Raw genomic sequence first — 26,598 nt, forward strand, 5'->3', positions numbered from 1 at the left:
GGGGTTATCTGATCTTGGGTCCTATCCTCAGTGGGCATGAGCTTCCCCAGGCCTTTGGCAGGGGTGTGGCTACTGTTACATGTGACAGGTAAAAAGACTGTCTCGTGTGAGAAAGGGGTTATGTGGGTAATGGGGTTCCTAGAATTTAAATGTCATCCTCCAAGCCAGAGAAAGGGTATCTGAATACTGCTACTGGACCCGCGGCTCGTCGCTCCTCCTTCCCACTGGTTTGTTTAGCAATTATACATAACAACAAGTTTTGGAAGCCTTCTGAGCCTCCTGTTGCATCACAATCCCTGTGTACCTTGTTGACATGTTTTAAAGAAGATGGCATTTTGTGGTGTCTGCAGGATGGTATTGCCTTCAGAGTTCATCACAATGATGTTTACTTCAAATGCTGCCACCCCATCCTGTTTGCCAAGACATGGGAAACCAACCTGAACAACTAGAAGAAAAAGAGAGAGAAAGTATAGGGAAATATGTTAGCTAGTTCATTCTGGTTTTACAGAACTCTTGAAAAGAGAGATATAGAATAAGAAAAAAAAACTTCACATTTTGGTGATCTTCTGGAAGAAGAGAATAATTTGGATCATTTGGTCATTCTCCACCAAACTTGTGTACCATGAGGGGTAGAGCAAGAATGCACAACTCTCACTAATTTGTACTCAACTCAGACTGAATTGGGATATTCTGTTGATCATCTGGGCTTACCCTATCTTTTTGAAAACTAAGTCAAGTGCTAGTGGCTTATGCCTGTCAATCCTAGCTACTCAGGAGGCTGAAATCTGAAGATTGAGGTTCGAATCTAATCCCAACAGAAAAGTCCATGAGACTCTTATCTCCAATTAACCAGAAAAAGCCTCAAGTAGTAAAGCACTAACCTTGAACAAAGAAGCTAAGTGACAGCTCAAGGCCCAGGAGTTGAAGTCCCCAGTCCTGGCACACACACACACACACACACATGAAATTAAAGGCATAAAATGCAGCATTAACATATTAATCAGGGTAAAACATTTTGTGGGCACCCTTATCATCAAAAAAGAGCTCGAAATGAACATATCACAATATATTAAGTATGGCCATGAACCACAGAAGTCCATTCTTTTTATTCTGTCTGCTTGACAGTGACAATGTATCTCTGAAAACTTTCTACAACTCCGACTAGACTTTAATCACTGGGCTGAGTTAGTGAAGTTACTCTTCTCAGGAAATTTGTGAAATGTGAAGTGGAAATTGGTGCAATGACATAGTCTCAGTGCCCTCCCTCATGGTGTAGGCTCCTAACAAGGAACGCTTCTCCTATGTGTAACTATAGACAATGGAACATTAAAGCAGGAATAGGGAACTAAATATTTCTGCACGCAGAGGCAACAACTGTGGAATATCCACAAAGCATTGGGTCAAATGTGACAGATCCAGGCTTTAGGTTGAGTGGCTGGTTATATGAATTTCCAGAATCTGCTTCAAGGGTGGAGAAACTTGTTTTTTCACTGCCAAGGGCCATTTGGATATTGGTATCATTCTCTGGCCATACAAAATTATCAATACAGGCAGATGGTTAATGAGTAGCTGACAAGAAGTGACCACATCTGTCCTGTCATGTACTAAATGATTTCTCAGTCCTTTATACAGACGTGGGCCAGATGGACCCTACCCTGGACTGACCCACGAGGCTTTAATTTGTCCTTATGAGTAGAAAGGAATACTATCAGGAGGTATCCATGTGCAGTTTTGCATCATGTTGTTTCTAGATGGCTGGTAAGTTGACTGTTCAACTTGGGCAAACCACATCAAATGAAGATAAATCATTTCCTTGTAGAGGGTTTACAGACTTTCTTTCAAGGTTTGCAAGAAGAAATGATCTAGAAATTGTCCTGCTTTTTTTTTTTTTTTTTTTTTTTTTTTGCTATAAGCACACAGGCTGGTCTTATTTTTTCTTCTTTTCTTGGAGGGCATTCTACCACGTAAGCCACACCCAAGCCCTGCTTTTTTTGCTGGTTATTTTGGATATAGAGTCTAGTGAGCATTTCTGCTTGGACTGGCTTTGACAGTCCTCCATAGCTCAGCTACCTGAGTAGCTGGGATTGCAGGCATGAGCCACCAGTGCCCACCTGGGTCACACAATCTTCTCAATGTTCTTGGAAAGCAAAAATTCTTCTGAAGGCTTTGCATTGTTAAGACTTATTACTGTGCCATTCCTTAAGTAACAACCATTTCCACTTTCCCAAACCTTGAAATGTGAGCTTCTCAATTTATTATATGATGAAAAAGAAATACAGATAATTTTAACAGAAATAAAAAGAGAAAAACAAGATTATATCAAATTAAAACTGTCTTCATTTAAAACTAGGGGCATGGCTCAAGTGCCTAGAAAGTATGAAGCCATGAACTCAAATCCCAGTACCACAAAAAGAAAAGAAATAGGAAAGAAAGAAGGAAAGAAGGAAAGGAGGAAGGAGGAAGGGCTATAAAGGAGGGAAGAAAAGAGGGTGAAAGGAAAAAAAGAAAGGAAGGTTTCATTTATTAAAATCCTATACATGAAAATGCCAATTCACACAACAAAACAAATCCATCAATAAAGATTTATTTCAGAAGTAAATAAAGGAGTTAATGAGCAGCTAAAAAAAAGTTTTCTCTATCAAGCTGTTTTATTTTATTACATTGAAAAAGCTTTTCCTCTTAGGCATTTTTATGTGTCTCTGTGTATATGTGTGTACACGTAACAGTCCTGAGACTTTAACTCAGAGCTTGGGCACTGCTCCTGAGCTTGTTTGCTCAAGGCTGGTGCTATATCAATCTTCACTCACAACTCCACTTCTGGCTGTTTATTTGGGGGGGGGTGTTGATTAGTTGGAGATGAGAATCTCATGAACTTTCATATCCAGGCTGGCTTCAAACCATAATCTTCAGATCTCAGCCTCCTGAGTAGCTAGGATTACAAGCATCAGTCATGGGTGTCCTGCCTCTTGTGCAATTTTACACGCATTGGTAGGCCACTAAATGCTCTGAGACATAAGCAGATGAAGAACCCAAAAGGATACTTTTCCTGCCTTCATCCAAACTTTCCTGGTTTCCAGGATTGTCTTTTTCTTTTCTTTTTTTGTGTGATTTTTTTTTTTTTGCTTTCCTTTTTTATTGTAAAAGTAGTGTACAGATGGGTTACAGTTACATGAATAAGGTAATGAGTACATTTCCTATTGAGCATTGTTAGCTTCTCCTTTGTTTTTCCCCTACCATCCTTCTCTACCCACCTCCTAAACTCCCTCCCCCACCCCCAAGTTGTAAAGTTCGTTTTCTACATAGTGTCTTGTACATCTCATTGTTACAATGGATCAATCTGTATCCTTGTTTCAGCATTTTGTTATTTCCCCTCCCCTCCCCAAATCAGAAAAATGTATATACATAATGCAGGGTATCAATGTCAAATACAGTGAAAACAGGGGTTATACTGTGGGGGAAGAAGATACAAGAGAAACAAAAAAATCACATAGCACATTTTAGATACATTAAAAACAATAGCAAGAAAGAAAAAAACAAGTTCTGTCCCTATCTTGGGGTTCATTTCACTTAATATCATCTTATATGGTCATATGTACATGGCTTTTGGCCTTTTCTGCTTGTCCTAGACTTACGCTAGTTATTGCAAATAAGGGAAACCATGGGACCTATGTTTCTTTGGGCCTGGCTTACTTCACTTAATAAAAGACTTTTCCAAGTCTTTCCATTTCCTAATAAATGGGGCAATGTCTTTCTTTCTGATGAAGGCATGGAATTCCATTGTGTATGTATTTATGTATGTATTTATGTATGTAAGTATATGTATATCACATTTTCCTTATCCATTCATCTACTGAGGGGCATCTGGGTTGGTTCCATATCTTAGCTATGGTAAATAATGCTGCAATAAACATAGTTGTGGTAATAGCTTTAGTATAGCCTTGTTTATGATCGTTTGGGTAAATGCCCAAAAGTGGAATTGCAAGTCAGCAAATGGGTACATTTCTTTTTGAACAGTGTCACCCTCTCCCACATTTTCTCTCAGTTTTCCCCTTCACAATCCCCTCCCCCCATTTCACTTATATATCACACAAACCAGTTTAAATATGATGTCCGAAATACAATGATTATCTTTGCTAAGGATGAGATTATCAAAGGCAAGGACCATACCTTATTTTTGTTAATAATAAATTTATAATGTTTTTCTGCATCTACCATACTATTTGTCACAAACTAGACACAGACATGTATACAGTATGGAACACACGCTCATACTCCCTTATATGCTCTAACACACACTTGCATGTGCCCACAGGCATCTACCTACACACATATAACAGAGACTGAAATTCACTAACATGATTTTATTCAGAGAGAATAAAATCTTAGCATATATCTGAAAAGACACAAGCACAAAGAAAGAGAATAGACAGGAATCAGAGAAATGGAAAGTCAGGTTGTGCTTCTCCAGCAATCAACATATGAGCAGAGAACCACTTTTACAAAAAATCCCAGTGAAATGAGGCCAGCTGATGTGAATTCCAGTGTAGTCTAGGTAGTATAATCTAAACTGAGATGAGCTAAAACAACTCAGGCAAACTAAAACACAGACCTATTCACAAGGCATTCACATATTGATGTGTAGTTGATTGCACATAACTTAATTCGCATGTAGAAACAAATGCAAACTTATTCTGATGGCTGCCTCTTCTTCACTGAGACGGGAATGGTTCTCACATTTGCACAGACTCTAGTCACTTGAGCCAATGGCCTCATAATGAGATGAGAAAGGCAGAGGATGCTTAGCCTCCACACCACAGGCTTACAGAGCACTCCCAAACTAGAACCAACATCAAGGTGCATCAGCTCTTCACCACACCTTGACAGGCCACTTGCTTTCTCAGTCAATGCTGATAAGCTACTGAGGGCTTTCCATTTTGTTAAGAACTGGGGCGACTGGGAAGACAATACCTGTGACATCTAGCATCTATTCCCAAATTTCTAGATAGTGGATTCTTGAAAGTCTTCAGTTGAGAAACAGCCCACTGATCTGTGGGCTTTATACTATGACAGGGACAGTGTCCAAAGAGGCAAACCTTGGCTTCATGGAAACTATCCTTTGTTATACAACTTAGTAATTTCACTGAACCACCCTGCAGTTTGCATTTCCTGTTTTTGTTCTCTTGTAGATGCCAGAAGGCAACCACTTCATAATTGTCAAAGATCAAGAGTTTTCTTTTGTTTTTTACATGCAATGTGCATGAATATAGGAGTCTGTGGGATAAAAGAAGAGCTTAACAGCTCAGGGGTATAAAATATGCCAGGAGAATAATGAATGCTACCTGGCTTCTTAAGAGCAATGACACACTGATTTGGTTACTTTTTAATAATTCAAGGTACTTTCATTTCTGCTGTGCTGACTGAGCTAATGAGCTAAGGCATAACTGCATGTGATGGTCTAAAATTCCCATAAACTTTCTGCACCTGCATTTTTTCAAACAAACCCTGCCTCTGCTTCCAGAAACTACATGTATGTGCTTGCCAGGAAAGGGGCAATACATGCCAATGTGCACATGTGTTCTTGTGAGTACATCACCTTTTCCCAGGAAAAACTTGTTCTTTTTTAATCTCATCTTGTCCCAAATGTCATTTGCCTTTTTCCTCTGAATTGTATTCTTTTTAAAGATTTTACATGATTAGCAATTGATGTTTAACCTAAGACATCTCACATAATGATGTTTCAAATCTTAGGTGTCAACATCTTTAACAACTTCTGATGATTTATTCTTCTTGACATTCAGTAGTCCACCTTCAGAATATTTTGTGTTGTAAAGGTGATATACAGAGGGGTTACAGTTACATGAGTCAGGTAATGAGTACACTTCTTTTTGAACAATGTCATCTCTTCCCTTGTTTTCTTCCCATTTGTTCATTCCTGACCACCCATCCCAACAAGTTGTATAGTCCATTTTCAACATAGTGTCTACTGAGTATCACTGTTATTATTTCACCCTTTGTCCTACAATTCCTGTGCTCCTCCTTACCCTCCCCACAAACAGTTAAACTTACATAAAAGACAGAAATCAGAAACAGTGACAAAACCCAAAAACAAAAAATAAAATACCAAGAAACCTCTTGTTTCCATTTTTGGAGTTCATTTTGATAAGTATCATTTTATATAATAATATGCACATAGCTATTGAGTCTTTGTGATCCTCTCCTAAGAATTTCCTCCTTTGGTCTCACTGTGTGAATGCTTAGAGTCCATGTCCAAGTGTAATTTTTGTCTTATCATCCATTGTACTGACTTGTAGATTTATAGTCACATTTTAATTTATTCCAAATGAGGAACACCATGCAACCTATGTTTCTTTCAGTGTGACTTACTTAGGTTAATGTTTTTCCAAGTCTTCCCATTTCCTTATGAATAGGACAATATCATTCTTTCTGAAAGAAGCAAAGAATTCCAGTGTGTGTGTGTGTGTGTGTGTGTGTGTGTGTGTGTGTGTGTGTATGTGTGTGTGTGTATGTGATCTATTTGTCTGCTGAGGGGCACCTGGATTGATTCCATTATATTGGCTATGGTAAACAATGCTGCAATGAACATGGTTGTGCTAGGAGCTTTAATGTGACCTGGTTTGTGGTCAATAGGACAAATGCCTAGAAGTGGAATTGCTGGGTCATAGGGCAGCTTCCTCTTTTTTAATATATATATTTTAGTGTAAAAATACTATACAGAGGGATTACAGTTATATGAGTAAGGTACTGAATACATTTCCTCTCAAGCATTGTTACCCCCTCCTTTGTTTTTCCCCTACTATCCCTTCCCTCCCCACCTCCCCAACTTCTCCTTCCCTCCAGATGGTGGTGGGGATCTGGCCAAAAGGGAAGCTCTATGTTTACTTTTTTGAAGAACCTTCATACTACTTTCTAGAGTAGTTAAACAAGTTTACATTCCACTGACATGTAGAAGTGTTCCCTTTTGGCCAGCATCTGTTATTGTTAGTTTTCTTAATAATGGCCATTTTAACTGGGGTGAGGGGTAATCTCAATATTGTTTTGATTTGCATTCTTTTATGGCCAGAGATGTTGAACATCTCTTCATATGTCTATTGGCCATTTTTACTTCTTCTGAGGAGTCTTTAAGTCTTTAGTCCATTTATTGTTATTGTTTCTTTGAGGATTTGTTTTGGGGAAATTTAATTTTTTGAGCTCTAAGTACATTTTAGATATGAGGCTCTTGTCTAATGTATAGCTAGTAAAAATCTTCTCCCATTCTATGGACTTCCTATTTATCTTGCTAGCTATGTCCTTTGCCATGCAGAAATGCTTCAGTATGATGCAATCCCATTTTCCAAGTTGTCAATATCTTCAGAAATAGAATTTTAATGTTTTATTTCTAGATGCAAAAAACATATAAAGTTGGGGAGAAATATACTATGAAAATTAAATTAGAAATTAGAAAATTAAACTAGAAATTAGATTCAAGGTTTAGTGGAATCTGAGCAGATGTAACTGTAACTAATTTAACTAATGAATTCAGTAATTGAAATGAGCTTCTATATATATTTTGATCATCAAAAAAAGACAAAGCAAAATTCAAAATATAAACTGGAAAGGAAATACACTATATATTTATTATGCCCTTGGTTGGTTCTTTTAGGAAAAAAAGAGCAAGAAAAAATTTGTATAAATCATCTTTCATGTATGTGTGTGCTGGTACTGAGACTTGAACTTAGTTAGGGCCTCAGATTCCTGCTTAGATTATTTGATAACACTCTATTATTTGAGTCACATTTCCACTTCTGTGTTTTTGTTGGTTAATTGGAGATAAGAGTCTCATGGTCTTTCCTGCCAGAGAAAAATTTGGAACTATGATCCTTAGATCTCAATCTCCTGAACACCTAGGATTATAGGAGTGAGCCAGTGGCACGTAGATGTTACTGTAAGTCTTTGTTACAGTTATATGCACTGTATTAACACACACTTATTGTCTGAATAGATCTCACCAGTTCTGTGTATTTTTTTGTTCATAAATCTGGAATAATTTATAAGCTTGGTATGTGTTGGAGCTCTGCTGAGTTTTTTAGGAAATTATAAATCCATCATTTCTTCACTATCATCCTAATACTTTGTCCCAAGGATAATAATTAAGTGACTCTAAACTCTGGAAGGCATTTAAATCTTCAAATATTGGTAGATACTATTTAGATCTTAAATATTAATCTCATCATCATTCAATTTGTGTGTGTGTGTGTGTGTGTGTGTGTGTGTGTGTGTGTGTGTGTGTGTGTGTGTGTGTGTGTTATTGGGGCATCACCTCAGGGCTTGGACAGTGTCTCTTAGCTTTCTCACTCAATGCTAGTGATGTACCACTTAAGACACAGCTCCACTCCTGTTTTTTCTTTTCTTTTTTTCTTTTGGTAGTCAATTAGAGATAAGAGTTTCCCAGTCTTTTCTGCTCTAGATGTCTTTATTGCAATCCTCACATCTCAGCCTCCTGAGTAGCTCAGATTACAGACATGAGCCACTGGCACCCAGCTACCATTCCATTTGTAAGTGTGACCCTTTCTCCAAGGCAATGACCACCCACCTGATGCCTTGTGAGGCACTGTTCCCAGCAGAGGGACATTGACAGTTGGGTCGGCCATGATGCCTTTATCCAGAGAGCGCAAGGACAGGAATTCATAGAAGTATTCTGCCTACAACAAAAGACATTTGACAGTTAGTACCATGGAAACCAGGGAGATTGAAAAGGCACTTCCAGTGTTCCTCTGTCTGATGGGAGCATGGTAACTTCCCTCCAGGAGCTCTGCAACCCCTGACATCTAAGAGTCTATAAAACTTAATTCACTTTCTGTGAGTTATAGCTCTTGAATTAGATGCTCTGTTTGGAAAGGAGCGATTCCTTTAAGATGAAGAAAACATTCACCCTAACAAGCCACAGAAAGTGGTCTCTTAAACAATATTATTTATTTGTCATCTATGAAAAGGACTGAGAAAAAATGCTCTTAGGGAAATAAAAAAGTTATTGACTAGCCCTTAGAAAATACATCTCAGTGACTTGGGTCATTTTTTAAAACTCTTTTCAAACCCAAATAGTCTTCTAATCAGAATTTGTAGAGCTATAACAAATAAGGGGTAATGAAAACAGCAACTTATTAGCAAAAGAAAACATGTGAAGGCCCAAAGTTAATGATCTCAGTATTCACATTTATTTTTTTCAGTCTCATTCCGTTTGAAAGACCTATATTAGTCCCAATTTAGTTATGGAGTGAAAAGCCTTAAAATGCATTAAGCCATCACTACAGTATGACAAGAAGCCATAAAACTTTACAATGTAAACATTTTTTATTTTCCCATTAAGTCACTAGTTGAGAAAAAAAAATCTGGCTGACTTAAATGATTATGAAGACCAAAAGTGCACAGTCTCACTAGAGTTTTAATGTTCAACCTTAAGACATACTCTGGAAATGATTTGTTCTTGATTAGGAATAAAGAATAATCAATAAAGATCAAATAAAAATATATTATCTTTATCACAACACAGAGGGCAAATTTATCCTTCATTTAACTTCAGGCAATTTGAATGGCTATTCCTATAGAGATATCCCAAACTGGAACAGGTCAGTTAAAAAAATTAGTTACATCACCTTGGACTGAGTGGGGTTAAAAAAGAATGGAACGCTGGATGCTGGTGGGTTATGTGTGCAATCCTAGCAATTCAGGGGCTGAGATCTGAGGATCACAGTTCTAAGCCATTCTAGGTAGACAAATCCAAGAGAATCTTATCTTCAATTAACCAGCAAAAAAAAACAGAAATGGATGTGCGGCTGAAGTAGTAGAGTATCAGTCTTAAGCGAAAAAGCTAAGTAAGAGCAGAGAGAGAGGCCCTGAGTTCAAGCCCCAGTACCAGAAGAAGAAACAAAGAAATAAAAAGAGTAAAGTCTTTCTTACATACAGTATAAAATTTATTTTCTAACATAGAAGATATAGAGATACATGGTAGATAGTCTAAGAACTTTCTGCTTTAAATCACAGTATCAAATCAATTAATCATTAAGGACTTCATAAGAAAGATAACAGCTGGGCACTGGTGGCTCACGCCTGTAATCCTAGCTACTCAGGAGGCTGAGATCTGAGGATCGCGGTTCAAAGCCAGCCCGGGCAGGAAAGACCGTGAGACTCCTATCTCCAATAAATCACCAGAAAACCGGAAGTGGCGCTGTAGCTCAAGTGGTAGAGTGCTTGCCTTGAGCTGAAGAGCTGAGGGACAGCGCCCAGGCCCAGAGTTCAAGACCCACAACCGACAAAAAAAAAAAAAAAGAAAGAAAGAAAGATAACAAGGACATCTCAGCTACTTCAGGAAAAGTATCTTTGTGGGGAGCTGAAAAACACTTGCTGAGCACTAAGCCAAGAGTAGCCCTTTCAGTCACCAAATTTCTCCTGCATCTTCTTTGAGTTGTGGCAAGGATTTCTGCCTTGCTGGAAGACCTCCTTGAGTGGTTCCTTAGGTCAGCAAGTTTTATGTGTTAGATTGCAAAATTCATTCATTAAGAGACTCCTGAGAACAAAAGCCCTAAGACAGATCATTTCTACCCTACCTAAGAAGGATCCACTTGAAAGAAGCCTGATGAAAGGAATATTGCCAGGAAAAGGAATTCAATTTGTCATTAATTCCTTTGAAGAAGAAAACAAATAGTACTAACATCCTTGCAAGAAAACCAATAACTGTATTAAAATGGACCCATTTTTATGAATCTGGGTGTTGAAAATGACTCCCAAGTGGCACTGTGGCTCAAGTGGTAGAGTGCTAGCCTTGAGCACAAAGAGGCTCCAGGACAGCACTCAGGCCCCACAACAACAACAAAAAAAAGTGACCTAATGTTGGGCTGGGAATGTGGCTTAGTGGTAGAGTGCTTGCCTACCATGCATGAAGCCCTGGGTTTGATTCCTCAGGACCACATAAACAGAAAAAGTGGCAAGTGATGCTCAAGTGGTAGAGTACTAGCCTTGAGCAAAAAGCTCAAGGACAGTGACCAGGCCCTGAGTTCAATCCCCAGGACTGGCAAAAGAAAAGAAAGAAAGAAGGAAAGAAGGAAAGAAAGAAAGAAAGAAGAAAACGACTCCTTTCAACTGCATTTCTGTCTACCCTTTGCTCAATAGTATTATCATTTCACATTTTCTAGTTGGCACTGTGAATAGACACAGTGGTGGATGCCATTATAATGAACTATATGTGAATTATTTACATTACCAAATATAGTGATGACAACAAGCAAAAATATAAACTCATGACAAAAGTATTTTATTAAGAAGAAAAGAAACAAAACACCAAGATGAAAACAATGAAGGAAAGCATCCATGGTAGCTGTTTTTCCCTTTCTCTCTTCATCAATTTTTCTGTATGTGGTTTCTAATGACATTAATGCACTTGTTTAAAAAGAAGCATTAATCTCCTACTCTGCTTTCAGTTCTGTGTGGCTGATGACAATGGTAGCTATGTATAGTATCCTCTGGCTGTAAAATATTCTTCTTAGACTTCTACTTAGGGTGACTGTGCTCATGTAACCATTTCATGTCAGTAACTTGTATGTTTTCTTGAAAGCAAAATCCATATTCAAGTCGCTTCTGAATGTCTCATTCAAAAGGTTTTGGTAATGTTGAGACTGTGGAATTGAAAGTATTTCATTCAGAGCCAAAAATACAACTTTAAGGTATGTATGTTCACATAAACCTTTTTTCCAAGCAAAATAGTTTCTTCCTTGGATCTTATCAGAAAATGGTAGGGGTTGGAATAAACCCTTTTTTCGTTCTCCTTATTGAAAATAATAATGGTGCTTGAATCACTGCAATATGGAATTTCCTTCATATTTAGTATACTTTTTAGAAAAAAAAAAGGTTTCCCAATTGTTTTAATTGCTTCTGAAAACTTCTAACTAGAAATCATTTAGAAACTGGACAACCTTCTTTATCATATTGAAACTGACTTCTTTGAAAGCTTTACTTACTGTTAAGAAGTATTTCCAAATCGGGGCTGGGAAGGTGGCTCAGTGGTAGAGCACTTGCCTTGTATGCATGAGGCCCTGGGTTCGATTCCTCAGCACCACATAAGCAAAAAGAAAAAAGTTGGAAGTGGTTCTGTGGCCCTAGTGGTAGAGCGCTAGCTTTGAGCTGAAGAGCTGAGGGATAGCGTCCAGGCCCAGAGTTCAGGCCCCACGACCAGACCCCCCCCAAAAAAATATATTATCATGATCACAAGAAAGTGGGTAAATTTATCCTTCATTTAACTTAAGGGCTTAGTTAAAAAGTCATAAAATGGCTGGTGGAATGACTGGTAGACTTATGCCATATTCTAACTTCTAGACAGAATTTTCCATTTATCTTTTTTAATATAAGAAATATTCCTAAACCCCAGTCTTTCCATTGGAAAAATTTATTTGAAGGCAAATAAAACTTAAATTTTTGGCCAAAAGAACAGAGAACTAATTTTAAAATTTGGGAACAAGTTTCACAAACTGTTGATTTATTACTTAGATAAAAAGAAGTCAAAGTATGGCCTGTAATAGAGAAGTTATATTGGAGAGTCTGAAACTTCTATTAGGAAAAAGTACGTTTTGTTTCATCAAATGACATTAATGGAAATTCAGGTAGAGGCAAGTTGGGCAATTATTGGGGAAATGCATGAAAAGATGGCTTTGTATTCAAACAAAGAATGGGTCCATTCACTCCTAAATTAAGTTGCTGAAATTCTTTTTTTGTTGGCCTGGTTTTTCCATGCAGTAAATTTTCTTTTCACAGAGAAGTATTAAAAAACACCCAAATATTATCAAGGGAGGAAAGTTAGAAGCCATTTATCTTGCTTCCAATTGACTTGGCTGAAATTAGAGTTCTTCTTTCCAGAATAGATGAAGACATCACTTAAGCAGCAAAACAGGACAGCTCATAAGGCCTTTGCTCCAATGTTCTTTGCGGGGCAGACATGGAGAAAGAAGGCCCCGAACTGCATTCATGATCGGGAAGAATGGGGAGAACCCAGCATTTCCGTCTTTGAAGTTTGGTGTTTATAGTGTATGTTGAATATATTGATTGCAGAAACCTCTGAGTTTAGGATTAGTCTTTCATAAAACTGTGGCTCTCAAACCTTCCCCCCCCCCCACTTTTTTTTAAATTTCAGTACTAGGGATTGAACTCAGGACCTTACACTTGCTAAACTAGCGCTCTACCATTTGAGTCATGTTCCCAGTCCTTCTAAAGTTTGTTTTGCAGATAGAGTCTTGCACTACATTTCCCATATTGGTGTGAACTAAAATCCTCGTGCCTGCAATTCTAGAGAAGCTGGAATTTACCATTATGCGCCACTACACATAGCCTTAGACCAATCCTAATTTCATCCATCTTGATGACTGGAATTTAAGCAGAGAAAACTAAAACACTAATAATCTTGAGGCATTTATGGATATAAAACACCTGGAAGCCAGAGGTTTGAAATATTAAATAATTTTCTTGTATTCTTACTGTGCCACAACCACTATTCTCACAACAATTTCCTATTATTATTACAATCTATCATAATAGCACATGAGTGAATTCAGACTGGCAGGATACAGGGTAGAAGAAGTACTAAAGGAATATAAAAGGGTTCCTATACTGTGTATGAAAGATGAAATGACATCTACTAAAATAAACCAGGAAAATCATGCAATGTTAACGCCATAAGCAAAGTGAATAAGGATGCACAATGAGTAAAATAATCTGAGGTCTGAATGTCTAGACCAAAAACTTCAGATCTCCCATTTCTCCTCAGTGTTCTAGTATCTCCCTACAAAGCTTCATCCTTCATACTCAGAACTTGTTAACCTTAGATTGTGCAACACTGTTGATTCTCAGCCCCCTTCTTGGTCTTCCTGCATTTCCTCATTGGCTCTATTCCTTTTGCTCGCAATCATAAGCTCATCTCTAACAAGCAGCCACCAGTGAGTAAACCCATTCTTCCCTTCCAGTGACTTCACCTTTAAGGAACTTCACTGGAAGTTTGTCAACAGTACTGCCATTTTTTCCTAATAGTAAAAGTACTGAGCCTCAGTCATTGTTGTTTCTTGTCTCTGTCTTATCTCTTTACAGCCACATCCCCAAATTTTATCCTAGGCCTGGTTAGGATCTCTGTAGTTTGGCTCCAAAATTCCTTTATCTCTTACTGCTCCCCAGCAGGGATCATCTTCTGGAGCTCAACTAGTCTATAGTGATGCCACAATCCTGTGGTTTGATCTCTACTGACCTTCACTGGATTTCAATCAGCTTGGCCCTAAAACATATACCACCATGTATTATTATTCCACTGTTTGTATGTGTGTGTCATGTTTTCTTTTAAAATTTGGATTCCTTATGGTTTAAAATGCAATTCTGTATTCTTTCCAGTTAACACTGTACACCAGCAAAATATCTGAAAATATTTGCTGAATGAATAAAAGACCTACGAGAAGCAGCCAGGAGGGTAAACCTCGGGCATTCCAGAATACATTGTTGTGGTAAAATGGTATTTGCTTCTGATTCTACTGACAGGCAACTGCTTTCTGTTTTGGCAATTGCTAACTTATTTTTTTATGGGTCAAAGATTCTTTTTTACTTTGTTGTGCAGCTAGTTTCTGCAGGGCATCTAGAAAATAGAGAATGCTTTGTGGTGGTGGTGGGGAGGGGCAAAAGGGGAGGGAAGAGGAATCAAGTAAACATTGACATTTAATATCCAGACAATCTGTATGTAGTTTTATGCTTGTTGTGGGGCAAAAATCTTGGCAATAGGCTCCTAAAAAGAATATAACCAGATAATACAAGCAAAGTCCAGTCTTGAAACATAATTTTCCCAATACTCTTCCGGTTTATATTTCCTACTTGACTCGAGTCATTTTGCCTTCTATAAATTACAATGCGTTAATACCTCTGAAAAACTGTGAGATATTGGTGGTGGCCATTCTTCTTTGCCTTCTTTTGCATCTAGCTTTAAAAAGAAAAGGCACAATTTATGCTAAGTAGTTATTTAATTGCTTCACTGGTCTTGGTTCAAATTGGCATTGAAAGGAATATTGCTTAAGGAGAGAATATCAATCAGCCAAGTTCTTCTGTTCTAGTAATTATTTTTATGCACACGAAACAAGACCATAGCCAGTGGACTGGGTTGAGGGACTGAGGTTATTGGAATATAATGGTGACATTAAAACTTAAAGTTCAAGTAAACACATCCGAGACCATGTGAATTTTGTAAACTAAAACTGGCAGGCGATCACACAGTTTGGTTTCACATAAATCTGAAATTTCTAAGACCTTTTCCATTTTTTTCCTAGGGTTTGGAATCACCCTTGCTCCTGCTAAACAGAAACAGACCTGCCTATCTGACAAATCGTTAGCCAAGCACTTTCTAAAGATAGGAATGCAAACTGAGAGCTATATTGCATTGGTATTAAATGAAACCAAAAGTTAGGTTTTGAATTTTGATTTATGTTTTTAGGGAGAGATAAACAAGGATGTTGAAAAGCAAAGTATTGGAAGGTGGGAAAGTTTTTTTGTTTTTGTTTGTCTTTTTTTTTTTAGTTTGTCTTAAGGCTGAAGAAAAGGAATAAATGAAAGCAGTCTTTAAATCAAATAAAGGGCTAGAAGTACAACTCAGTGCTTGTGTGCTTGTCTAGTATGTGCAAGCCTTTGGGTTTAATCCCTAACACTTAGAAAACAACAATAACAAATAAAAAAAAAGTCAACACAGCCCTGTTCAGCAAATTGGATTGTTGCTGATGCCAACATTTCCCATGGAAAGAACAAAATAAGACTCAGTTGGACTTCTGGAAGCTTCTATACCCATTCACTCCACAAGCCTGCATGACAAGTCCCTACTCCTTATAGGAAGTCTGCTCTAATTCAAACACTTGCAAAATGGCAACCTATAAATCAGACAGTAGTTGGAGGACAGCATTGGGTATTTGCCATGGGGGCAAGCTAAGTATCTGAGGAGAAAGAACATTATTACAGGTGGTGTAGTGGGCACTTTAGAGACCAAGAACAGCCTGACAGATAGTATAGGAAACAAATGTGAGAAGCATGGGTGCACAGCTACAAGGGAGCCACCACAGGGTAGTTTTTGATCCATCTCCATTACCAGGTCACTGATGACTCCACGTTGTTAAGCCTAGTGAGCACATTTCCCTCTGCATCTCACCTATCTTTTCTGAGAATTGTTTATTGCAGTGATCTTCTTTTCTCTTTTAAATATAGCAGTTATCTCTTTGAATGTCCTGGTTTTTCTTCCACACTTACTCTATCCACTTCCACGTGCTTTTCTCTCTACAACTGCACCTTAAAAAACAGTTGTTCCTGGGCTGTGTACCCTTAGAAAATCTATAGGTCTTGTGTGTACACAAACATGAATGTTGTAGGGAGAGTGAACCCCTAGCTCATACCATATTCTGAGAAGGTCCATGATGCGAAGTTAGCAACCATTTTCTTCAATATTGATGTTTCCAAGAAGTAACTGTTGGTTCTTTTCTTGCTTCTGCTCTCCTCTCAAGGGGTGACTTAACAATTCTATGACTTTGATTTATACTTACATTTCAGTGGCCTCCAAATTATTATCTCCACTTTCTGTCTTCTTTTGAGTTCCAGACATCTCCTCTTGTATATACCATGTTTGAAGCAAACTCTTTATCTTCCTAGTAATCTTGACCACTTGGATTTCTTAAGAAAATACTATGTACCTGACCACCTGTGATACTGACTTGCCAGTCTTTTCAGACTCTTTCTTTTCTTTCACCAAAAGAAACTCCCAGGAACTCTCATTGATTTCTCAACTCAATTTCCTTCTTTTTCTTCCCACTGTTAACTCCCAAAATTCAGACATCTTCCATCCAAGCCCTCACAGTTGTCCTCTAACTTAATCTCCTTAGTAACTCATTCTTCCAGATTAATTCCCTTTGATCAACTATGCCATCCAGTCTTTCTTCCTAAATAGTAAATGGACTACATCACTCCCCCACATAAAGCCCTGTTGGCTTCTAATACCAAGAAACGGTTTGGCTACAGCTTTGCTGCTAGCTGTGTTTGCCAATCTCTTCATCTTGTTTTGTCTCACATGTCCTTGATCCAGACACAGCAATCTTTGAGTCCTCTACACGTCCATATTCTATCATGACTCCTACTCTGTATTTTGTGTCTGAAACACTCACCCCTGCCCTGGACCACCAAGAAAACTTTGACTTATTCCATTGAGCATCAACAAAATGACCTATTCATATGCTTCTTTTTTTGTCCTTTTCCCCTTGTCTTAATTATTGTACTTGTAGTAAATCCTTTTAAAAACGTCCCCTGTAGAACAGGCTTGTTGTTTGTTATTTGAATTTCCAGGGCCTAACATATCCTTTGTGGCTCAAAAACTGTGAAAGACAAATGCAAACTTGATTCAAATCAGTCATAACCTAATATGTCTCTCTCTCTATATATATATATGCATGTATATATATATACATAAGTAATATTTTACCATGTTGACTCCAAGTCATGAAATTTCTGATTTCATTTGAAATATAGACTCAAGAATAGCTACAAACACACACACACACACACACACACACACACACACACACACACACACACACACGCACACACAAGAATAGCTACATGCCAGTGGCTCACAGTTGTATCCTAGCTACTCAGGAAGCTGAGATCTGAAGGATCAGGGATCAAAGCCAGCTTGGGTAGAAAAGTCTGAGAGATTTTATCTCCAAAATAACAACCAAAAAACAGGCTTGGAAGGGTGGCTTATGAGGAAGAATATTAGCTGAGTATTTAAGAAAATATGACATTTACAAGAGCTAGTTGGAAATTAAAACATGAGCTAGATATCTGACCACATAAGTAATTATTTTTATCAGCTTTTGAGGGTTTTTTTAAAGTTCTAGAGATACATAAGAAATATTTATGGAGGAAACGATGCCATACTTGAGATTGTTTCCAAATTATTATACATTCATCTGGGGGAGACAGTAGAGAGTATAGATAATGCACGATAGGCCGTAAGTCAATACTTCCTAACCCCAGGTGAAAAGTATATGGGGCTCATTTTTCTAGTCTGTCTATAATTGTTTATGTTTGAAATTTTCCTTAATATAAAACTTTCTTTTAAAAAAGTTTTATATTGGCTTCTGTGTTCAGCTTTTCTTTTCTTTTCTCTTCATTTCTTTCCTTGTCTTGTCTTGATTGTTAGACCTGAGCCTGGGACTCAAACTCTGTATCAACTGCTTTCACTCATTGGCTAGTGCTCTACCAACTGAGCCACATTTCCAACCCCTGTATTCAGTTTTAATCTTTAATTCTCAGAGAATGATGGCCTAAGTTATTTTATATTTGTTCAATTATTCATAAGTTTTCTAATACCCATAACCCTTATTATATTGATATAGAAACTTGTCTAATAACACAATAATGAAGAATATGTTTATACACACATACATACACACACACACACACACACACACACACACACACACACACACACACACACACACACACACACACACACACACACACACACACACACACACACCATAATTCTGGGTCAGTGTTTCTGTTTGTTTGGTTGGTTGGTTTTTGTCAGTTGTGGGGCCTGAACTCTGGGCCCAGGCGCTGTCCTGTAGCCCTTTAGCTCAAGGCTAGCACTGTACCACTTGAGCCACTTCGGTCTTTTTTTGCTTATGTGGTACTGTGGAATCGAACCCAGGGCCTCATGCATGCAAGGCAAGCACTCTACCACTGAGCCACCTTCCCAACCCTTGGTCAGTGTTTTTTATTGCTTATATTGTCCAGTATAGCATTAGTATTAGACAGGAAAGACTTTCAGAAGTGTTAGTCCCTAGTATATAACATACTGAAGGAAATAGAGCAACTGGTCCTGTTAAATTCACGTTTTATCCTATACAGTAATTCCTTTATATTAGAATTTGTATAGAGCAAACTTGCTTTCTAGGTCAAACATCTTTACAGTTGAGGTATACTGTGCTTATATTTCAAAAACCATATTTGCTTGATTCAATTTCAGCCACCAGCTGTGATCACTGGAAATGTTTTATAAGTAAATTAATTCTAATTACCAACAAAAACCTTTTTAAAGTGAGACACAAACAGAATATCATTCAATTTAGCTGATCAGTGTTCATCCTTTCATTCACTCACTCATCCAGTAAATATTTACTAAGCATATCCCAAAGGTGACAGATGCTTCTGTGGGTGTCAGGATGCAGCAGTGAATGAAAGAGGTAAAGTTCTGCCTTCCACAGACCTCACTTTCCATGTGGTGAAGAAAAGACACATAATTTTTAAGTGGACATATATGAAGTAATGATAAGTATTATGTTGCAGAGACAGATGACAGAGATGAAAAAAAATGAGCATGGAAGGAGGAGACTGGGCAGGCAAGGATGCTCAGATGAGGTGGTATTTCACCAGACACTGGAACAAAGAAAGAAAGAGAGAGAAAGTGTGTCCTCAGGAAGCCTGGGAGGAGGTGGCACTGCAGAAGGATTAATTAATACCAAGTCCGTCAGGTGGGAGCATGCTCAGGAATGATGTTCCTAGCATATTCAGGAAACAGCAAGCAGGCTGTACAGAAGTGAGTGGGTAGCATGGTTATGAGGCATCAGCCAGAGAATCACATCTCTTCACAGCAAACTAGACATTCCAATGGAGGAACTCAGGAAAACACCCCATAATAACAGTGTCCATTCCACACAGTCTTTGGAGCCAGAGGAAACCCTATCATCACTCTGCTTCTCTTTCTTTTCCGTGCCTCCTTCTCTGCACCTCAGCCCAAGGTGGCTTTACTGAGAAACAGCCTGCCTTCCGGAATGTAGCTAGGGGAGGGATGTCTTCAAAATTAAACAACATTCATATTGTAATGAGCAGGCATTTTTTAATTACAGAAATGAGAATAAGGGTAATAGTAAGGTAAACCGAGGACACATTATTTTCCCAGGCTAACTAGAAAAATTCTGAAACATCCAGCTAAAGACTCGGGAAGAAAGTAGTCCACACAGTATCATTGCATGGCTGTTGTGAAGAAGAGGAAAGCTTGCTCAATGTGATGACACATGGTGGCGCTAGGCATATGTGGTAGGATAGTTTCAAGTTCTTTAAGGATTTTAAGAGCCAAAGAAGGGGCATTGTGTAGTATTTGCTAACCTCTGGCATAGCTTGCCAGAATATTAGGACAAACCCCAATCCTTCTTTATTCCTTTTCTAAAACGTGTTATATTGAGTTACATAGTAGGTTTCTCCTTGCTAAGAAATATTTTCTGTAAATTCCTCAATATTTGCAATTCCTTTGCCCTGGGTAGGTCCCTAGTTAGGATCATCTCTCTCCTATGGAAACCCAGTAAATGACAGTACCTTACAGTCAAAACAAGTGATTCTGAGACAAATGTGTGCAGATACCATAGTTAGTCAAGCTGGTTCATTAAAAAAAAAAGCACACATTAAAGCTGAATCAACTGTCATTTCGTTAGTGATGACTGTTGATCTGTGTGATGAGAGAAAGTTCACGCACGTGCATGGGTTGATCCGGCTCCCGGATGGTCTGGTATGTCGTTAACTCATACAGACTGATTCTGGCCTCAGTTCAAACTTTTAAGCCTTTGTTCTCAGGGCTCAGAGGATAGCTTTGAAGTTCAGGATAAAGCTCTTCTAACACACCATTACCAAAGAATAACCTTTTGATTATGATCTCATGAAAGTATAATCCATAACTTACATAAGTTAAAACCGTGGCAAACACTGACGGCCCTGTAATTGGACCTTTATGAATTCCATATGTTACAATCTTGGTGTTAGTGAGCAGTCCTGAATAATACACATCTCTCTTCCCCAAGCACAGACTCTCAACTTTCATAAAAGGCTATGAAACTTTTCACAGCTACTGTCAGCCTAGAAGTATTCAGACCCCTAAGCTTGGGGGCAGGGCTCTAATGGGCAGGATTCTTGGAAAGCTTAAAAGGGTAAATAAATATTTTCCCCACATCTAATAGATACTCATTTGTGCAAAGCAATTCAACCAAAGCTTGTGACTTTTTATTTAATTGCATGGTTTGTGTGCTTAAAAAATATATACCAGAGGACAAAAGACTTTTTTCCCCCAATAAATCATTTCAGTTAGAAAAGGCATGCTCTCATGTAAAGGTCTCAAATGACTAGGACGTGGCTCTGAAGCCATTATGTCATGATTTACAATACCTAAGATTTACTCTCTCTCAACCCCCCCCATTAAACTAAATTACATTATATTGCCAAGTTAAAATGCAAGTGTTTGGCATAGCTTAATTGTCTTTATTTTGGAGGAGAGAGTAGTCAGCATGTAAGAAAAGATTTGGGAGTGAAAGTATCTAACCCGGGTCTCTCTGTAACAGAAAAAAAGAAAAGAAAAGAAAAAAAAACCAACAGAGGTTTTGGGTTTACATAAGGGACAAAGAATAAGCCTAAATTGAAGGAACAGTAAAGAAAATAAAAGATGCCTAAGGGAAGAAAATTAGACTCACTGTTTTGGATAAACCTCAGGTCCTTTAAAAGGGGTAAAGTGTATAAGGTTACAGCAATCAATAAACCAGGACATATCAAAGTCTATCGAAGGAGTTACTGTTTGCATTTGTCCCCTTCTCTTGACATAGAGATCTGTAACTACTCCCTCCATGCTACCTTCAGTGTCACCTTGGTCTGTTTTATCACCTGATATCATGGATATTTCTTTTGAAACATATTTGAAACTTGCAACAATAATTTCTGTGTTCTTCTAGACTTCTTAGCTCAAAATAGCCTGGCAAATATGATCTTTGTGCTTAACTTGTAGATACATGAGTGGCTTTCAAATTAAGATTAGTGCTACTGTTTTACAGTGCCTTCACTGTACCCATCTTCATTACAATGTTATTTTGTTATATTTGGTCCCATAATTCCTCTATTTGGGTATAATTCCAAAGGACAGATACTGCAACTGTTTATCATTCTACTTTCAATGGTCCAGTTTATTTTATAAAAGGCAATGTCTTATGCACACATTCTACAGGATGATCAAAAAAGACCAATAATCCCAAAGGGAAATAGGATCAGGCTCTTAAGACATTTTCAGTTTGACTGTTTTTAAAGAATGTATCAGCAGTAAGCTTATTAAGACCCCCAGTTGTGACAGAGAATGACAAACCATATAAGAAGAAAAGAAATAGAGCAATAGAAAACCTGATATACGCAAATCGGCAAGGATGATGTGAACTAAATCATGACTTGATGAATGGATGAAAATGAAAGGCTCTGAGAACTGAGTGTTTCTTATTTACTTTTGTTTTGAACAAAAAAAAGATGACTAGAAATTATACACTGGTCAGCTGTTGTTGTGGCTTTTGTTTTCTATTAATATCCAGAAGAACAACCTAGACATCAATTTACAGTCACAAGAAACAAAAAGTGTCCTTTCTCAAAACAGAGGACAGGAAGAAAAGTGTCTACTTTTATTTCAAGATTGATCTAGATTCCTTGCCACATGGCATGCCTACTGACAAAATAGGCAGATGGACATCTACCATTCTATGGCATAGATAAACCATCTATTTAAGAGCTACACTCAACATGGACTTATGTCAGTCAGGGTACATTATTGGGTGGTATTTTGTTTAGGAAAGTCTTGGAGCACCAATATTTATATGTTTTTATTGGAGACTGATACACATAATAAAATATTCATGGGGACTGGGAAGGTGGCTCAGTGGTAGAGTGCTTGCCTTGCATGCATGAAGTCCTGGGTTCGATTCCTCAGCACCACATAAGCAGAAAAAGCTGGAAGTGGCGCTTTGGTTCAAGTGGTAGGGCGCTAGCTTTGAGCTGAAGAGCTGAGGGACAGTGCTCAGGCCCAGAGTTCAGGCTCCATGACCAACAAAAAATAAATTAAATAAATTAAATAAAATATTCATAAAAGTTGTAATATTTCTTAAATTGATGCTTTGAAAGATGGAAATAGTCTGATGTTCTTAATTAAAATGTGGCCACATTAAAACTAGCATGCAATTTTATTTTCTTATTATCTTTACATAGTTGTAAAAGGAGTTTCAATTCAACATGTCAGTTTATCAGTACAATGTATCTTGATCAATGTTACACTTTCCATTGTTCTCCCATAGGCCTCCCAACACCACCCATAACTTTAATTTTCCTAGATTAGAAGGCAATTTTCAAAGATAGGAAACGTATTGGAGGTAAAAAACAAAAACAAAAAACATGCTAACTAAAGAGAAACAAGGAAAGGCTATGGACTTTTAGAAGTGGTGGGTTCTGAAAGGTGGGGTGGGAGAGGAGAGAGAGGGAGACAGAGAGGGAAAGATGAAGGGAGGGAAGGAAGGAGGGAGTGAGGGAGAAAGAGAGAGAAAGAGAGGGAGAGAAAGAGAGAGAGAGAGAGAGAATATGACCAGACAGGCAGACAGACAGAATTTGCTTCCAAGAAAGAGCCAGAGTTGGGAAACAAATTAAGAGAGCACCATAGAACCTAAGAGTTAATACATGCTATGCTAACATAATGTCATTCTTCCTTCATAGGCAGTGGATAAAAGACAAAGTTAATCCATAAGCACAGGCTTGAGAAACAGGTTTATTCAGATTCGAGCACTTTCTTAAAGGTATTTAAAAACAATGCTAGTTTTAAAGACACATAGTACTTATTAAAAAGCAAATCAAATACGATTTTTAAATCTCTTATCTGCAGATCCTTTGGATGCTGTTCTACTTTCCATCATAGGGGATCTCAGAGGACTTTATAAACATGCCAGTTTTCACAAAGCTTCTCTAAGGTAAAATGGCAGATCAAGATACTTTAAAGTTGAAGTAATTCTAGATTATGTGAGGAATCTGAGAACTAGTGACATTAGGTTGTATTTCCAAAGACCACCCAGTCAAGACTGACCCAACACATCATCCTTGTTACCATGTTCCTGGCTTGGACATTGTGCTGGACAAAATGTATCATGAGGGGCTGGGAAGGTGGCTCAGTGGTAGAGCGCTTGCCTTGCATGCCTGAGGCCCTGGGTTCGATTCCTCAGCACCACATAAGAAAAAAAGCCGGAAGTGGCGCTGTGGCTCAAGTGGTAGAGCGCTAGCCTTGAGCTGAAGAGCTGAGGGACAGCGCCCAGGCCCAGAGTTCAGGCCCCACGACCAGACCAAAAAACAAAAACAAAAACAAAAACAAAATGTATCATGACCAGATGAACTGGTGCCTACTCAACTATTAATTTAAAATTGTACATTTGTGTGTATGTTTATGTGTGTGTATGTGTGTATGTAGACGGGATAACACACTAACACATCATTGTTCTTCTCTAGTCTCCATACTGAGAGAGTAACTGTAGGTAATGTTTTTCTTTCCATATTTCATGTGACTGGGGAATTACAATGTGGTGATGTGGTAGCTTCTCACAGTCTAGAGTTTAAGACTGAAATGAAATAGAAAGCCCCGATCTGGCTGTCAGAAAACATGCTCTTTTGCCAGCTCTGTTATTAGCACTTGCTGAGATTTTTAGAACTCTATCATTATGCCCAATATTTGGTTTCTCCATGTGAAAAATATGGTGGTTGAACTAATCTTTATAATTGCTTCTCTTCTGAGAATTCATAATTCTAAGGCAGCACTTGTCAATTTCTTTCAAGGTTTAACATAGAGTTCTGAGCATTTTGGAAAATGATAGCTTCTTCTGCACACATATCTCTGTAGGAATTGATTTAGCTCAATAGTTCTCAGAGTCCTAGCATATTAGTTCAGTGCTTTAAGTAACCTATGATCTAAGAGGTAATCTCAGACACACATAGCAAATCTAGAAATTCATTCTTCAATATTCATGAAGGCAATCCAATGAGATGTATGAGAAGAACTTCCCTTCATCAGATAGACCCATTTTCCTTCTGTTTGCCACGTGTTCACTGGGGGAGGTTTTGCTCAGAGAAGCCACGTGATGCTCCTGACTTTGAAGTGGCTATAGATTATCTACAGCCAAGAGGTCAACAGTTTCAAAACAATAATTTGCGCCTACGTACCATGAACTCTTCCCAGGTGCACACTACTTTCCTTAATCATTTGATTCCACACAAAGTAAATTCAGCAAAAGTTGACAGACACCTCAAAGGCTAAAATGTGTTTATTCAGAAATCAAGATTCCTAGTTCAAATGATATCAGTTCTTTGGGTATCCAACTATTTTCTCTAAAGATTCTTCTATATTTATTTATTTTTCTTTCTTGAGTATATAGATCCTAGAGCTCTGATGGGAAATTTCATTTTATTTTTGAGGTAGGGAGGGTTTGCTTGGGAGTTGACCCCAGGGCTTTGAACATGTTAAGCACATGTTCTACCACTGAGCTATGCCCCCAGTGAAAGGGTCCATCACATCCATCCCAGGGGACCATGCAGAGGCAGGCAGGCAGAGGAGAAAGATTATTACAAGGTTTGTTAGAGGAGCCATATTTCCCCCAGAGAGGGAGCACATGGCAGCCTCCACTATCTAGGTAGTAGCTTGAGTCTCTGACTCAAGCATTCAATCAACAAACAGTGAGGCACAGAGGTACAAAGGCAAACTTTCTACCTACTCTAAGGATGCTAATAGCTCAAATGAGGTTAGAAAGTACAGAGTTGGCTGAGAACACAAAGGAAGCCACTCTTTTTGCTAGGAGCAGTTCACCAAGCTCCCAGAGCAAGTAGTCTTTGAATTGCTACCCAAAGGATGAATCAGATCAGCCAGAGAGGAAAGTGTTTTCCACATGAAGAACTCAAAACATTCAACTATCTGGAGGTCTTAAACAGTGGGTATTCCTTAAATATTCACAAGAACTTTATATCTCATCTGGAAAGAAATACAGCTCCATAGAAGAGGTTAAATAATGGAGAAGAGTCTGGGACAGAAGGGTAGGAAGTGAGGTAGATGGGAGCTCAGGTTGGTCTGGGCAGAGAGAGGGAGGGGCCAGCGGTATGGTGGGAATGCCAGGGCTAGACATTCTTGCAAAATTCTGCTGGAAATATGGAATAGCCATTACATGCTATCCAGCAACAACATGTCAAAAGCCTGCACAATGATCTAGGTTTTTTTCTTTTGGGGTATCAGAACTTGAACTCAAGATCTTATGCTGGCTTGAATTGTTTGGTTAGCACTCTGTCACTTGAACCATACTTTCTTTTTTTTTTGGGGGGGGGGTCCGGTCGTGGGGCCTAAACTCTGGGCCTGGGCGCTGTCCCTCAGCTCTTCAGCTCAAGCCCAGACCAACCTGAGCTCCCATCTACCTCACTTCCTTGAGCCACAGTGCCACTTCCAGCTTTTTTCTTTTTGCTTATGTGGTGCTGAGGAATCGAACCCAGGGCCTCAGGCATGCAAGGCAAACGCTCTACCACTGAGCCACCTTCCCAGCCCCTTGAACCATACTTTCTATATGGCTTTTTGCTGGCTATATTTGGAGATGGAATCTCTCAGACTTTTCTGCCTGCACTGGTTTCAAATCGCAGTCTTCCAGATCTCAGTCCCCTCGCTATAATAGGATTATAGATATGAACCACCAG

General features: G+C 38.4%; 1 protein-coding gene across 2 annotated transcripts in view; it reads right to left on the reverse strand.

The window, feature by feature from the left end:
- The window catches only part of Wif1 (WNT inhibitory factor 1), a 60,267-nt gene that overhangs the window by 15,972 nt on the left and 17,697 nt on the right, over positions 1-26,598 (reverse strand). The window contains exons 3-4 of one of the 2 annotated variants that reach the window (XM_070036677.1): positions 8,591-8,699; positions 305-445 (exon numbers count right to left, since the gene is read on the reverse strand). In XM_070036677.1, coding sequence (XP_069892778.1) covers positions 305-445; positions 8,591-8,699 — 250 coding nt within the window. The remainder of the gene's footprint in view (positions 1-304; positions 446-8,590; positions 8,700-26,598) is intronic. The other variant, XM_070036683.1, reaches the window with a different exon arrangement.

This window comes from Dipodomys merriami, unplaced genomic scaffold (genome assembly GCF_024711535.1).
Source record: "Dipodomys merriami isolate MVZ:Mamm:240054 unplaced genomic scaffold, mDipMer1.0.p SCAF_10, whole genome shotgun sequence".
NCBI lineage: Eukaryota > Metazoa > Chordata > Mammalia > Rodentia > Heteromyidae > Dipodomys > Dipodomys merriami.